This window comes from Dasypus novemcinctus, chromosome 16, assembly GCF_030445035.2.
Source record: "Dasypus novemcinctus isolate mDasNov1 chromosome 16, mDasNov1.1.hap2, whole genome shotgun sequence".
Lineage (NCBI taxonomy): Eukaryota > Metazoa > Chordata > Mammalia > Cingulata > Dasypodidae > Dasypus > Dasypus novemcinctus.
In genome coordinates this window covers 79973681-79989421 of record NC_080688.1, presented here as the reverse complement: position 1 = coordinate 79989421, position 15741 = coordinate 79973681, and the positions used below count along the sequence as shown (strand labels likewise).

At 33.9% G+C, this 15741-nt stretch overlaps 1 protein-coding gene across 1 annotated transcript in view; it reads left to right on the top strand.

Moving 5' to 3' along the window:
- Positions 1–15741, top strand: part of VPS4B (vacuolar protein sorting 4 homolog B) — a 35553-nt gene that overhangs the window by 16304 nt on the left and 3508 nt on the right. The window contains exons 4-9 of the mRNA XM_004452926.5: positions 10–77; positions 2521–2640; positions 5097–5253; positions 8133–8281; positions 8889–8970; positions 10317–10536. Coding sequence (XP_004452983.1) covers positions 10–77; positions 2521–2640; positions 5097–5253; positions 8133–8281; positions 8889–8970; positions 10317–10536 — 796 coding nt within the window. The remainder of the gene's footprint in view (positions 1–9; positions 78–2520; positions 2641–5096; positions 5254–8132; positions 8282–8888; positions 8971–10316; positions 10537–15741) is intronic.

Genomic DNA, 15741 nt, shown 5'->3' with positions numbered 1-15741 from the left:
TTTTATCAGGAATGACAGTGATGGGGAAGGAGAATCTGATGATCCTGAAAAAAAGAAACTACAGAATCAGCTTCAAGGTTGCTTTAGATTCCATTCTTAAATTTTCTCTTTTATTAAAAAGATTCATAGTGAATTGTCTGTTTGAATTATCTATTTTGCCTTTATTTTCATGAGGTTCAAGAAGAGGCTTTGGTTCCTAGTAGTTGGTGTGGTTTTTGGAGCACTGTCATAGGCTTTGCTCTCCAGTGGCCCTGATGCTTTGGATTTGTTTGTGTAGTAAAAATATTGTTTGGTTTTATATCTCCCCTTAAAGGGGCTCTCAGACAGCATATTCTCTTACATTTGGTTGTATTTGCCCCCTTTTCTAGAAGGTAACATTTACACTATTAGCACCCTACAAAATCAGTTGGAATTAGAATTTACTGTTCAAGGAACAGAGTGAATTAGGAATTGTACTTGACGTTTATTCCTGTTACTGTAGCTTATTCATTGCTCGTTTGTTTCATGTTTCTTACCTGTTATTCCTCATCTGCTTTTTTATCCTATTTCAGTGTTCCCACATACGTTTATCTTTTTTAATGTACCTGCTTTTACCTTGCACATCTTAAGAGCTGTTTCATTCTCCTCTACTCTAGGATAATGGCATCATGAAAAGGGCATAGGTTTTGGCTCCATTTGGATCTAGTTTCCGTAACTCCAGGGTCTGGACACTTAAAAGCTGTCTAATTTGGGGACAAGTTATCTCACTTCTCAGAGTTGGAGTTCCTATCTCTAAAATGGAAATTAATGATTGTCAGGGCTAGTAAATAATCAATGGCAATGTAAAAATTGCCTTATATTCAAGACATTTTAGAAACTCTTAGATGGTAACTCTTCTGTATTTTAATAGAAAGGCATCTCTTTAGTTGTTGGCTTCTTTAATTGCCAAAATTTTATTGTTCTTTGATCAAGTTAGCTAATGTAATTTTTCAAGTTGAGTTTCATGCTCTGTCATTGGTAATATGTGTATTGTTAATTTGAATAATAATAAATAGAATGCATAACTGGGAAGAATTTCTATTATATTATATACGCTCAGCCTTGGTTCGTGAAGGGCGAATTATACCAAGCTTGGCTAGACTTTTAACCTTGTTTTACTAGTCTTTTAATCTTGGTAATATTTATGTTTTATCAATCCCACTGGGATAGATAGGAGAATACTTTAATAAGGATAACATCTTGAAAATAGTACAATTAATGAGTAGAGAGATTCATTTTATGTGTCAAGAACTTCAGTGGTGGATACATTATCCAAGGGCAGAGACTTTGGAGTTCCCACTGCTGCTTTCCTACTGCCGGGAGCAGGGCCAGCCCACGTTAAGACTCGGTGTTTGTGAGGTGATCCAGCCGTCCTTGCCCAGTGACTTCATTTCCTTCTCTCTGTTCTTTTGTTTTGGTTTTGTTCTTCCTTCATCATCACTACCACTCCCTCCTACCTACTGCCATCCCTCCAGTAAAAATTGGATTGTTTCTTTACTTTCGGAAAAGATAAAGCCAGCTTTTAATAGGGGATAATTCTTTAAAATCCCTATCAGTTATGATAAGGGCCAGATATGTATAAAAATGGAAATATTTAAAACATTTAAATGAGGAAATTTATTTGGAACTTCAAGATAAAAAGAGAATATGAAAGGCATCCTAGCGTCTCACATCTGAGAGTCCTTTTCTCCCAGTTTTAATTTAATGGTTTGCTGATAGATTGCACAGTATAATGGGTTTTTTGTTGTTGTTGTTGTTTTTAATCTTTCCTGTTCTTTTCTCACAAAACAGTTTCACTTCTGTTTTGGGTTATGACATTAAGTATAATATTTGATTGTGAAAATTAAAAATGGGTTTATAATTTGAGTTTTCTGTTAGCTAATTTTGGTATCAAGCAACTTTTTTTGAGATATACTAACTTCTTAATGTAGTAAATAGTATAATTAAAGACTAGGTACATTTATATAATTGGAAATACAATCACAGTGTTTTAGTTGTATTTTCCAGCAATCCCTTCCCTTATTTAATTTCACCAACCATTAAGCAATGTCTTCTCTTTTGATTAAAAGGAGAAATAGTACGTAAACCTTGTTGAACAAATCCTTTTCATCTCCAATATATTCAGATATTAGAACCACTTTACATAATGTTTGGTGCTTTTCCAGGCACTATAGTCTTCCTGGTATCATTTGAGCCTTCCCCTACCCTCTGTCTGGAGCTTGGGCAGATGGTATTATTTTCCTTTCACAAATGAGAGAGCTGAGCTAGCAAGGCTAAATGATTTCCCTGAGGTTATCTAGTCACCCCCACCCAAGTTCCTGGCTCCTACCAACTGCTCTCTGACCACTACTCCCCCATTACGCTATTTCAAAAAGTCTTTTATTACATCAAACTTTTCCAGGCAGTTTTATAGTGCATTTCTTTAACATCATTATATCATGCTGTGTTCCAACTTTGATTAAATGGTCTTCCTTCATTTAAAGGTGATATAATTTTTTGTAGGTGCTATTGTTATAGAGCGACCAAACGTGAAATGGAGTGATGTGGCTGGTCTGGAGGGAGCCAAAGAAGCACTTAAGGAGGCTGTGATATTGCCTATTAAATTTCCTCATCTTTTTACAGGTGAGATGACTTAATAATTCTATCTGATGATTTTTGTTCAAACTGCATTGATAACTGCATTGTGAACTCTTGTCCATCATATCTTATGCTATTATCTTAAATTCTCACTGTTATAAGAAGGTGATTTATCTTTATGCAGAAATGTCTGTCACTTTTTAAAATGGGTATATTATACAAAACAGCATTAATGTCAACCAGTAGAGAATAATCTACCAACATGCTGTGGAATATTGTATACTCATTGAAAATTACTGTGAGCACCTATATTAATAAATTTAGATCTACTCTATAATTTATTAACCTGGAAACTTGTCTGTGATACATTGTTAAGATCAAAAAGCAAGTTATGAAATAGTATAACATTCTATTTTTGTTAAACAAATGTGTATGCTGAGAAGTAAGTGTAGATGTTTTGATATTAAAATATTGGTGTGTGCCTAGAAGAAGAGATAATGGGTGATTTTTACTTTTTCTTTTGACTTTCATCCAAATTTTTTTACAGTAGGCATGTAATAGTTTTATGAAAGTTCTTCCATTTTCTAAAGAGAGGAGTAAGAATTATTTAACAATTTCAGATAGATTGCCTATCCTCTAGTAGCAAAGGGGCAGCTGATTACCAGGAAGAGAATGTTGCTGGATCTAGTGATGGTTCAGCAGTTAGTGTTTTGTCTATGCCAAGCCATTCCTTCACATTGTCCTTTGTGTGACTGACAGCCTGTGTTTGTGATATGGCTATGCCCACAATCTAACAGTGAAACAGATATTTTTCCTTTTGAAAACAAGTGGGTTTATGTAGAGAGCAAATCGTGATGCTGGCCTCAAACTGAACAGGTGCAGACAGTGATGTCATGTAGAACAGTGATGAAGAGCAAAGAACCTGTGGGCCACACTCTGTCCAGCTAGCTTCACGGTGCGACTTAACCACCTACCTAACTTCAGGAATATGAAACTAAAAGTGTAAAAGTTGACATCACAGGCCATACAGGTACAAAAATGCAGTTGAACTCATTTTGTGTTGTAATATTTTTACCAGTGTTTCCCCACACATGAGTCATTTATGTATCATCTTCATGAATTTTGCCATACATGTGGACCATTTTTCTTTACAAAATTTTTTCTTTCAATCACTCACTTTTTTAAAAAACTTTTTTAAAAAGTGTAGCATAAATGTTTAGGGATGTTAACGAACCCTTAAGTGTTCAGCTTAATAAATTATCACAAAATGAATACCGCTGTGTAATCACCACCCAAATAAAAAAATATTACATTATCTGATTCTCCAAAGCCCTCCTTCTACCTCTTTGCAATCCCTGCCTATCTTCCTCCCACAGGTAACTACTCTCTCTTGACTTATTTGCCCATATTTGAACATTTAAATCATCTCACTGATTTTTACTTCAAAGCTTTATTTTAGAAGACTGCTTTGTGTCTGCTACAGAAGGAAAAGTCAGTGTTTTTCTAATGTACATTAAAAAGATAGTTATTTAAATGGAAAGTATTTTTATACCACCTAAAAGCACTTCCTGTGCCATCAGTGGTCTATATACCAAATGTAGGGGGCATGGACTTATGGCAACATACATTTCAAATAGAAAAATAGAATTCAAGTAAAGTGGAGGCTTTCATAATAGTCAATATAACAATATTTACTTTTTCCATTAACCATCTCTGTATTATTCTTTTGCAGACACCATGTACCCATCCACAGTTTGTGCTTAGCAATTTTTTAATGCGTATTTGACATTTTATTGCCAGCTATAACCCACTTTAGGCAACATTATAATCTCTCATTAGCAAAATTGAGATACAAAGAGTTGATTTGCTCCCTTGTTAAATTTTGGCAAAACTAGTATTTAAGGTAGAGTCTTCTTATCATTACCCAACCATCTGAATGAGAACCTGCTACTTGTAATAATAATAATAACCTATGCAGGCTTGTAGAATCAAGAATCAGCTAGAACTTCACAAGTCATCCAGACTATGTTAGTTTTATTTTTTCAAAGGTTACAAATATTCAAAAAGAAAATATTTCCATCTGCTCTTCCCCTGTGGATAGGGTTTTCTACAGTACTCTGTCCTAGGGAAGTGCTCACATAGATGACCCAAAAGTGCCTTGTGACCAAACTCTTTTTTCCGTAGACTATAAGCTCACGGGGACAGAGATCCTTCTGTATTATTCTCTGCCTGCCCACTGTGGTTTTGATACATATTAGGTAAATGAGTGAGAGCAAGCACGTGAATTCCCTCTTAGAAGGATTATATCTGTGGTTTCTAGAAAAAGCAAGTAAAATATGTCTGACCTACTTTACCTTATTTTGATCTATTTTTGAAATATTTTTATTACTGAAAACTTTAGAGTGAAATTTTCTTCATCGTGTTCTTCAGTGTGGATGTCTGTGGTACCTGCCATTGGCAGTCCTGAAATGCTCATGTTACTTCTCTAATGCAAATTTTAGGCAAGAGAACACCCTGGAGGGGCATTCTATTATTTGGGCCTCCTGGAACAGGAAAATCCTATTTAGCCAAAGCTGTAGCAACAGAAGCAAACAACTCAACATTTTTTTCAATATCTTCTTCTGACCTTGTTTCTAAGTGGCTAGGCGAAAGTGAAAAGTAAGTAGTGAATTGATTTTTTGTTTTTCTTTTGTCTGAAAGTTACTTGTATGAACTGTAGTTCAGAAATTATTCCAACAAGTCATTTAAATTTCAGAAAAATTTCTTTATGTTGTTTAATACAAGGATATTAAAATATTCATTTTTAAAAGTTCATTTCTAGGTATTTTTGTTCCTAATGTTTTAAAATACTTTATAGTTGACTTTTGTATTAGAAATCTGATTTGGAGATGATATATATGTATATATCCCCAGCAATGTAATTATAAGTCAGATGGTAGCTCAATTATTGGTGGTTCTGAGGACTTTAAATTTATTTATCTCATACCTCTAGAATTGATAATGCAGAGTGACTTGGAAGAGTTTTGGAAGTGTAAAATAATTGCATTTTATTGTTTTTAGTAAAATCATGTTTTCAGATTGATTTTTATTTGTTTGCTTTCTTATGAGAATATCTAACCATTGATTGTCAGTGCCTTGACAGTTGCTGGGAAGAAGGGAGAAATACAAAGGGCAAACTTTTTAGAATACAGAATTTGAAATGATAAAGAATTTGATGCTGTTCTATTGAACCTCCCCTGAGAAATAGCCATGGACTGAATTCAGCCTTCAGTTAAATGTCATCTACCCTGAAATATTAATAGTGTTTCATTGAGGGCTGTGAGAATTAGCTCAGCTAATTCATATAAAGTGCTTTAAGTAGCACATGGTCCATAGTTAGAGCTCAGTAAATTTAAGCTATCAGTATTTTCATTATTCTGGTCATCACCATTATCAACAGGAGCAGATTTTCTTGCATTTACCTATGTTTACAAAAGCATGTTTGATGTATTGTGTCTAGGCTTCCTCAGAGGCATGCCTCATCTCCCTTTTACTAGATTAATTTCTCTTCCATCAGATCATCACTTCCTCAGGGAATTCTTTTCATGACCTAGACTGGCATCCACCTTTTCTTCATAGATTGCACTTACCACATTAAGAAATTGTTAGGTGGTGAGTACTTGTTTGGGTGATTATTTGAATGTTTCGTAAGCCCCATGAAGATAGGGAATTTGGCTTTCTTTTTGGATCACCATTGTAAACTCAACATCTACCAAAGTAGAGTACGTAGGTATTTGTTAGATGAATAGATGAACCATTGAAGGTTTTCACTGGACAAGTGATTTCATGAAATTCTATTTAAGAAAAGTTAGTCTAGTGTGCTATTGTTGTGAATAAAAGGAGAAAACCCTGGAATCAGAATATGTTTTCATTTCTCTTGGGTAAATAACTAGGAGTTTGATTACTGGCGCAAAGGTTAGGAGTATGTTCAACTACCAAACCTTTTTCTAAGGTGGTACCATTTTGCCACCAAAATATATCAGAATTTCTCCATATTCTCATCATAATTTGGTGGTTTGGTCTTAGAAGCCATTCTTTTGGGTCTACAGTAGTATCTGATTGTGGTTTTAATTTGAGTTTCCCTGGTGAGCTAGTTATTGCTATTCTTACATCTTTCATGTCTGCTCAAGTCTTACCATTTGTTAATTGAGTTGTCAACATTTACAAACTAGATAAAGGAAAAGATACATTTATTTGCGTTAAAATGAATGGTTTTGTATCTCAAAAGAATACATTTCATTTCTAAAAATGAAACTGTACACATGCTTAAGAAAACATGTATTAGGATGTTCATTACAGCATTTGTAAAATAATGCAAAAACTGGTAAGCATCCTAATTATCCATTAGTAAGGGAATATATACCCAAATTATGACTTACATTACAGTAAAAAGAATGAACTACATCTTCATATATCAGTGTAGATAAGTGTGAAAATCATTGAGTAAAAAAGTCTGGTAAAAGGATTCATACAGTATATTAGTATTAATGTAAAATGTTAAAGGACAAAAAAATATGGATAAACTCATTTAATAAAAACATTAAATATATATAGGGATGATTCAAATTATCTTGAGTGCATGTGTGCCCCTAAGGAGAGATGTAGAGTTAAAGGGATTGGAGTTGGGCTTTAACTTTAATTAATCATTTTATTTATTTGAAAAAGAAAGCAGGCAAGCAGTCTGAAGCAAACATGACAAAACATCAACACTTATAACTCTGGCTGGTTACAAATATAAAATATAATTTGTTGTTTTTCTGTACTTATCTGTATTTGAAATATTTCATAACAAAAATAAATTTTAGGTTATATCATTGACAATTATCAAAGATTTTGAGGATCATATTCTCAGCAGTTTGCTCTTGCCACAAATACAAGGAAATTGCCTTTATTATTTAAAGCACTATGAAAAGGTGAATGTATTTCAACTATATCAAGAACCTGCTTTTTTATGACAAATCGTGTTGTCTCAGAATGCCACTGACAAGAATAATATCTTTTATTAATTTTGTTTATGTTTAATTTGGTTTTCAGATTTTTCTGCCTACCGTTTATGGTAGAGGAAATATAAAAAAATTTGGATGTATGAAATAGATAACATGTATAATTTTCATGGTCTCATTATTGTTAGGGAGATACTTAAGAGTCATAGACTGAATGTGAAGAATAAGTCAGATGTTTCTTTTTAAGTTTTTAATATTTAAATAACCAGGCTATAATGCAGTAGGTTTTTTACGTCATTAATAGACATTCAGAGAAGTGACATGATATAGGAATTAATTTCTCTGTTAGATCAATCCTTCATTTGAAAAAATAGCATGTATAGTTAGTAATATTATCCAATTTTAGCATTCTTATTTTCTGTACCTGAAGCATGATTAGACTTTTTAATCTATAAAGTTCATCTAAGATTGGTGTATTAAAAAAGTCTTTTCATTGTCTCTTTTTCTTTTGTCATTATCATTTTTTAGAAACTGAAAGTTTTTGTTTATTTTTAGGCTAGTTAAGAATTTATTCCAACTTGCCAGAGAGAACAAACCTTCCATTATCTTCATTGATGAAATTGATTCTCTGTGTGGTTCAAGAAGTGAAAATGAAAGCGAAGCTGCACGTAGAATTAAGACAGAGTTTCTAGTTCAAATGCAAGGTAGTATTATTATTTATTTTTAAAAAATAGATTCTATTTTTTATATAACCAGAATTATAATAATGAGGAAAAAATTCAAGCGAAATTTCTCCATTCTAACAGACCAACTGCTTCATTGTGCCATGTTTCATTCTAATTGTCTTCCCTGTATATATAGTTTTTACCCAGTTGTGGTCATCTTGTAGGACTTACTGTGTAAAGTGAAAATATAGGGGAGCAGTTGTAGCTCAGTGCTTGAGTGCCTGCTTCCCCTGTGTGAGGTCCTGGGTTCAATCCTCAGTACCTCCTAGAAAACTAATTAAAAAACAAAAAAATTAAAAATGCAATATGTATTTAATCATGATGCACTACAAACAATATGAGTTAAGAGAATGTGTAGATTTCAAATGAAACATTTCAAGAAATATTTTGAAATGAATATTAAGATTTGGTCTATAATCTAGGTGATTCATTGTTGGGAGTATTTATATCTTTTTTATTTTTTCAGAGAGAGACACAAGTTGAGGTACTTTAGCAGAAAAGTATCACATTTCTTAGTACTATATAGAGGTGATTAAAGAACACTAAAATGACAGATTATTAAAAAATATTACCTATTTTGATACAGGGGTTGGTGTGGACAATGATGGAATTTTGGTTCTGGGAGCTACAAATATACCCTGGGTTCTGGATTCGGCCATTAGGCGAAGGTATGATGATACAGTGAATATCTTATTTCTACTTACAGATAAAGCTTATGACTGATAATCCCCATTTCGCCCAGAGAGGAGGCATTCTGGTCGTTTTTCAGAACTTTTTAACCCCCTACATTGGGGGAATAAGGGCAGGCATTGTTTGTTTGCCTGCTGTAGTGAAATAAAGTGATTTCCATCTACTGAAATCGTTCACGTTGGGAAATATGTTACCTGATGTTTACCTTTAATTTTGATGAAGCTTAGTGGGCCCTGATGCTTCAAAAATTTATACATGTAGCTTGATGTTTCAGTGAAAAGTCTTCATATAAAATTCACCCAGAATAACAATTTTATAAGTCAAGAAGTAAGATAACCAAGATATATTTTTAGTTAAAAAAAAGTGATGTCTTTAATTTTTAAATTGAATATGAAACTTCATTTATAGGAAAAGTGTATAGACTCTTCATTTTTCACTGCTTTATAATTCCCTCTTCCATTCATTTCATTTAGCATGGTAAAAATTAGTACTAGAGTTCTGCTGTTTTTACACCGTTCACTTGATGGTTTGCCAACATGGTAGAGTACCATTAAATAACAAGAAAGGAAGTGTGCAGGGTGCTTTTAAAAAACAGGCCTTATTCTGAACCTATCTCTAGATATAATAGAAACTTTAAAAAGTCTTCTTATTACCATAGAAAGTTACCTAGAAAAAAAACTGAGACCACTTAAATTATTCCTCACCCTTCCTCCCTATCTCCAAATCCTAAAATTTTAAGGCAAGCAAAATTGTTGTTAATAAAGCATAGTGTTTTGTTTTATTTTTTAAATTTATGATATGGTAGAATTGTTTGTTCTGAACATACCCATTATAAGAAAATGGACGTTTTGTGTAATAAATACTTATTTATTCTGCAAGACCGTTAGTAATTTTACTATCTTGAATTTATTTAGAGAATTATTCTGTCATCTCCACCCCTATTTCATTTTGTTACTCTTAATTGATCTCTCGATCAGGAGCTTAGAGTTGCAGCTCCATAGGAAAATGTAAACCTGTATGACAGTCTTTTTATATCATGAGTTCTAAGCATACTACAAAACACTGTGGCCCAGAAACCCAAAAAGTATGTGGGAAAGACCAAGCCACTCCAAACTGGTTCCCTGGCTATTTTTATTTTGTTTTTAACCCAACTTAAATAGAATGTTTATCTCTAATATATATAGGCTTACTGATATATTCAACTTAACTTTATATAATTGGGAATAATTTTAAATCTTGTTTCTTTTGAGAATTTTCTAATTTTCAATTAAAATTTAAAATATATATACGAATATCCTTGATTTGTTATCTCTTTCATTTTAAGATTTGAGAAACGAATTTATATTCCTTTACCTGAGGCCCACGCCCGAGCAGCAATGTTTAAATTGCACTTAGGGACCACTCAAAACAGTCTGACAGAAACAGACTTCCAAGAACTTGGAAGGAAAACTGATGGTTATTCAGGGGCAGATATAAGTATCATCGTACGTGATGCACTTATGCAGCCTGTTAGAAAAGTGCAGTCAGCTACTCATTTTAAAAAGGTAAGTAACATATATTTGTCCTTTCATTTGTTTTCTAAATCAAATTTTGAGACCATAATTGGTTCGTCTTCAAAGATTGGAGGCGGGGGGGTGTCAAATTTGTGTAGTAATACCATAAGTGGGTTTACATAATAGAAAAATTTCTACCTCATTGAAAATCTTTTCCAACTAAAATTTGCTTATTCATAGACATAGAGTCCTAAAATGTTTTAAGCATTTTTATTTTGTTTTGCTATAAGTACAGAAGCTTACATATATAGTAGTAAAGCTGCCTTTGATGTAAACAAAATATCCTTGAGCAAAATCTGGTGCAATTACAGCTCATTAAGAAAGTAAAAATAATAATGACTGATGTTTTTTAATACAAGCCTGGCACTGGATTCTATTCTTGATCTTATTATTTTATTTGATTCTCACAAAAAACCTGCAAGAGGTATATACAGCTACCTGCCGAGGGTCAATCTGGGACTCGGGTGTTAACAGTTTCCCACGGGGCAAAGGTGTGATTTGGTCCAGGGTAAAGTGTGGTTCAGAATTTGAAGTCTCAACCCTCCCAAGCATTGTTTTTTTTTTTGTTTGTTTTAGTGTTTTTTTTTTTTTTTAGTTTTTCTGCATGAATGAGTTAAGCGTATGTGACTAAAATGTGGTTTATTGAAAAGGTTGGTCTTGGGATATCCGATTTAAATAACTTGAAATTTTGGACCAACCTTCTTATTGAGGAAACTAGAAAAATATATTTTTAAAAAACAAATGTTTCACTTGAAGGCATGAGAGACCTAAAAAGATGGTAAAGAATTCTTAGGCTGGGGGAAGCAGATTTGGCTCAACTGATAGCGTCCACCTGCCATATAGGAGGTCCAGGGTTAAAACCCAGGGCCTCCTCACCCGTGTGGTAAGCTGGCCCACGCGCAGTGCTGATGCACGCAAGAAGTGCCATGCCGCACAGAGATGTCCCCCACATAGGGAAGCCCCACGCACAAGGAGTATGCCCTGCAAGGAGAGCTGGCCCACACACAAAAAAGTGCAACCCACCCAGGAGTGGCGCCACACACACGGAGAACTGATGCAACAAGATGAAACAACAAAAGAGAGACACAGATTCCCAGTGCCACTGAGAAGAATACAAGCGGACACAGAAGAACATACAGCGAATGGACACAGAGAGCAGACAACAGGGCGGGGGAGAGAAATAAATAAAAAATAAAATAAGTCTTAAAAAAAAAAAAAGTAGACAGGTCCTGTAGGAACTGCAGCTCACCTTTGAATCATCTCAGGCTCTAAAATGATGTTGATGTAGTTCCAGATTGCTAGTATCTCCCTAAAACCTGACATAAAAAAATATAAATATTTTGGATTACATCATCCTAGGCTTCAGTTTATTTCTGTAACAATTTTACAAATACAGTACTAGCTAGCTCACAGTCAAAAATAACTCAGTACACATAGAGTCAGGGGCAGTTGGAACAAAAACCAACAGGAAAAATTTTAGAAATAGACCTAAAAATCTGCCAACCAGATAGAGAAAAACAGAAACCCTTGAACAGTATTTGCAGCAACACTAGGTGACAAGGTAGTTAGCTGTATATGCCACCTGTAAGACCCATGAGTTATCAGCGTCTACACAGGAGAAAATATGGAAACAAAAGGCATTTTATTGACTGAGAATGTGAACCCCAAAAGAGCCAAGAAGTATCCAGTGGAAAGCAGGATGGACCAATTTGAGAAACCCCTCTGATACTAGAGGGTATTCTAGTAGCAAGTGAGTGCCAGGGGCCTGCAGTAGAGACTGGGGGGTGGGAGCTATCTAATCCCAAGGAACTCTCAAAAGACCTATCAGGGTGCCCCTCCAAGAGAGGGTGCTACACTGAGGGGATTGGAATCAAAACAGACCACTATCAAATAGACCTCTATCAAAATAGAGGGTAGGAATAATAGAGATGCAGAAAAGAGAAGGTCCTGGTAAAAGTGGGGGAGAGGAACGGTGCTAGAGAAATCTCAGAAGCAACTGCCAAATTTTCATACTACATGAAAACAGTACAAGAGAGCTTTCTGTGATGTCAAAAAAAAAACCTGAACAGCCTTTTAAAAGGTCGGAAAACTAATTTCATATAAAAATTAATAACAGAAAATTCTAAATTTGCATGAACATAATAACATGGACTTTAAAGTAGATGCCACAAAATTTGACAGAGCTACTAAGAGAAATAGACACATCTGTAATCAGTCAGTAACTAGTAGAACAAACAAGATTAAAAGAGCAGGGTGTAAAGATGAACAACAGCAAACTTGATCTTAACAGAAATCTATGGGATATGTATTCTTTTCACAATTGTGTACAGAGAACACTTATGTAAATTATTCAAATACAAGACCATAAATCAAGTCATAAAAAAAGGATTACATTCATAGAGTGTCTTTTGAAGCCAGTGTATTTAAGAAATCAGTTACCAAAAAAAAAAAGATAAATAGTATAAATTATCCCCATCTTTTTGGAAATTCAGAAATATGCTTCTTAAATAGACTGTAGTTTAAAGAAAAAAAATCATAATGATAATTATAAAATGTTTGGAATTGAATGAAATTAAACCATTCTGTTTCATAACCTGTGAGTTGTTTATAAAACCCAACTTAGAGTTATAGCTTCCTATTTAAATATATTAGAGTTATTTCCAGTTTGGTTTAATGTTGCTATTAAACATTCCTATGCATTTCTTTCTCTTTTTTTTAGCAATTTCATTGAGATATAATCTTATATCATACAGTCCATCCAAACTGTACATTCAGTGGGTTTTGGTATAATCACAGAGTTGTGCCTGGATCACCACAATCAATATTAAACATTTCCGTTACTCCAAAAAGAAAAACCCAAACCTCTTAGCAGTTACCTTTCAATTCTGTCCCCTGCCATACATATCTACTAATTTAATTCCACTTACGCATTTCTTTTGCTACACATTTCTCTTTGGAACATAGCATTCCATGAGAATACATATGATTCCCTTAATATATTAATAAAATCCAAAAAGCAGGCAAAACTAACTGGTGGTAATAAAAGTCAGAATATTGGAGATTGCAAGGAGTCTGGTAATGTTCTAGTTCTTCATCTGGGTGGTAGCTACCTGGTGTGTTCTTGTATTTGTACATTTTTTGCTTTAATATTTTTACTTAAAATCCATACATAAGAAAGAGAAGGGATAACAATGAGCTCAACTGACATCTATTCAGAACTTATGAAAAGGATGTTAAATTCATAGCAAGTGGAAAAAAGAAAAAGAGCAGAAATGAATGATGTAGATAACAAATATGCAACACAGAACATCAGTAAAACCAGAAGCTTCTCTGCAAAGCTAATAAAATTCATAAATTCTTGAAGAGACTGTTAGGGGAAAAGGAGCAGGCACAAATGAACAATGTGAGCCATCTAACGGTGTCACTACAGATCCTGCAGTACATTTGAAAATTTAGATGGACAAATTTTCTAGAAAAGTACACAATAACTTATGCAAAAAAAATAATAAGAATAAACTATTAAAGAAATCTTCTGTGTTTAAAACTTTCTCATAAGAAAACTGCAGGCCCAGATGTCTTCATCAGCAAATACTGCCAAATATTTAAGAAAGAAATGACAAACTTAGCAAATTCCTCTAAAGCATACCCCAGCTCATTTTATAAGACCAACTTAACCATGATACCCAAACCAAACAAGACATTAAAAGATAAAACAGGGGAGCGGATGTGGCTCAAGCAGTTGAGCGCATGCTTCCCACACAGGAGGTCTGGTGTTTGGTTCCTGGTGCCTCCTAAAAACAAACAAACAAAAAAAAACAAGCAAACAAATGAAAAAACCAATTCAGGGGAGCCAAATTGGCTCTGTGGTTTAGCCCAGGCTTCCCACACACAAGGTCCTGGATTCAATCCCCGTACCTCAAAATAACGAAAAAGAAACATGCAGGCAATATTATTCATATACATAGATTTGAAAATCCTAAAAATCTATTAGCAAACCTATCCCAGTAATCTATGATAAGAATAGTTAGATTATGAGCAAGTTAACTTTGTATGCTTGTTATAAATCACAGGATGAAAAGAAAGAATATTTCTGGGCTTTAATTAAAACCTAAATTTGAAGCCTGGCTCAACAATTTACTCATTATAATACCTCCTTGAGCAAATTACTTTACCTATTTAAGACTCATTTATCATCTCTAAATGGGGGTGATAGCACTACCTTGAAATGCTGTAGTGGGAGTTAAATGAAATAATACTCATAAAGCACCCACTACAGTACCTGACTCACCCAGCAAATAAGACTTAACCTGCCCTTCCTCAGCCCTTAAGATCATGTGTATGCTGCATCCATTTACTTGCTCTTCAGAATTCTCTTTGTCATGCTGAAACTATAGATTCTTAGGAAGTCAGTCTGGTCTACCAGAATTTATCATTTGATTATGTTTATTATTACCAGAGACAGTGTGTATGACAGGAAACCACAGTCCTTGTTAGCAGGATAGAGGTGGAGCAGTCAACGCAGATTTATTGTTAACACTGTTGCATCCCCAACCGAAGTAGACGGCTCTATAGCTCCATCCTTTATTCCATTTTTAGAACTAATGATTTCAATTAACAGAAATAAGTTTGCCTGTTTATTTCATTTAGCAAATGTCTGAAGTACCAGTCTCGGCCCAGGGTAGATCAGAAAGTAAAGCAGTGAAAAAAGAAAAACCCCTTGAACTTGGGCACCTGAAATTTTTGTGATGGAAATCAAAGAGAAAATACCCATACTAAGTCAAGTGAGAATGTTTATTTTTCCACACCTTAACCCTTCAAAGATAATTTTTAAAGTTGATCAGTAAAACAAATATTAAAATTGTTTGCAGCCCCAACTTGATACAACTCTTATCGTATAACTATGCGTGTGACTATATTTCTCAAAGATCCTTTTTTGAATATTGTTAAAAATTTCTTATCTTAAATTAGTTATGAGTTATAAAATGGCACTAAAAACTACACTTAACATTTAATTTTATGCTTGTATTTGAAGAAGGAAAATTTTTCTTAAAAGAGACAAAAAAGACAGTAATTTCCATCTAGCGCTTCAAATATCACAGTTGTTCCACTATAGAATTTTTGAAATATGTCTATATTGGTTCTCTAAGATTATTGCCAGTTAATAAGCATTAGAAAAAAAAGGGGAAGTCCTACACA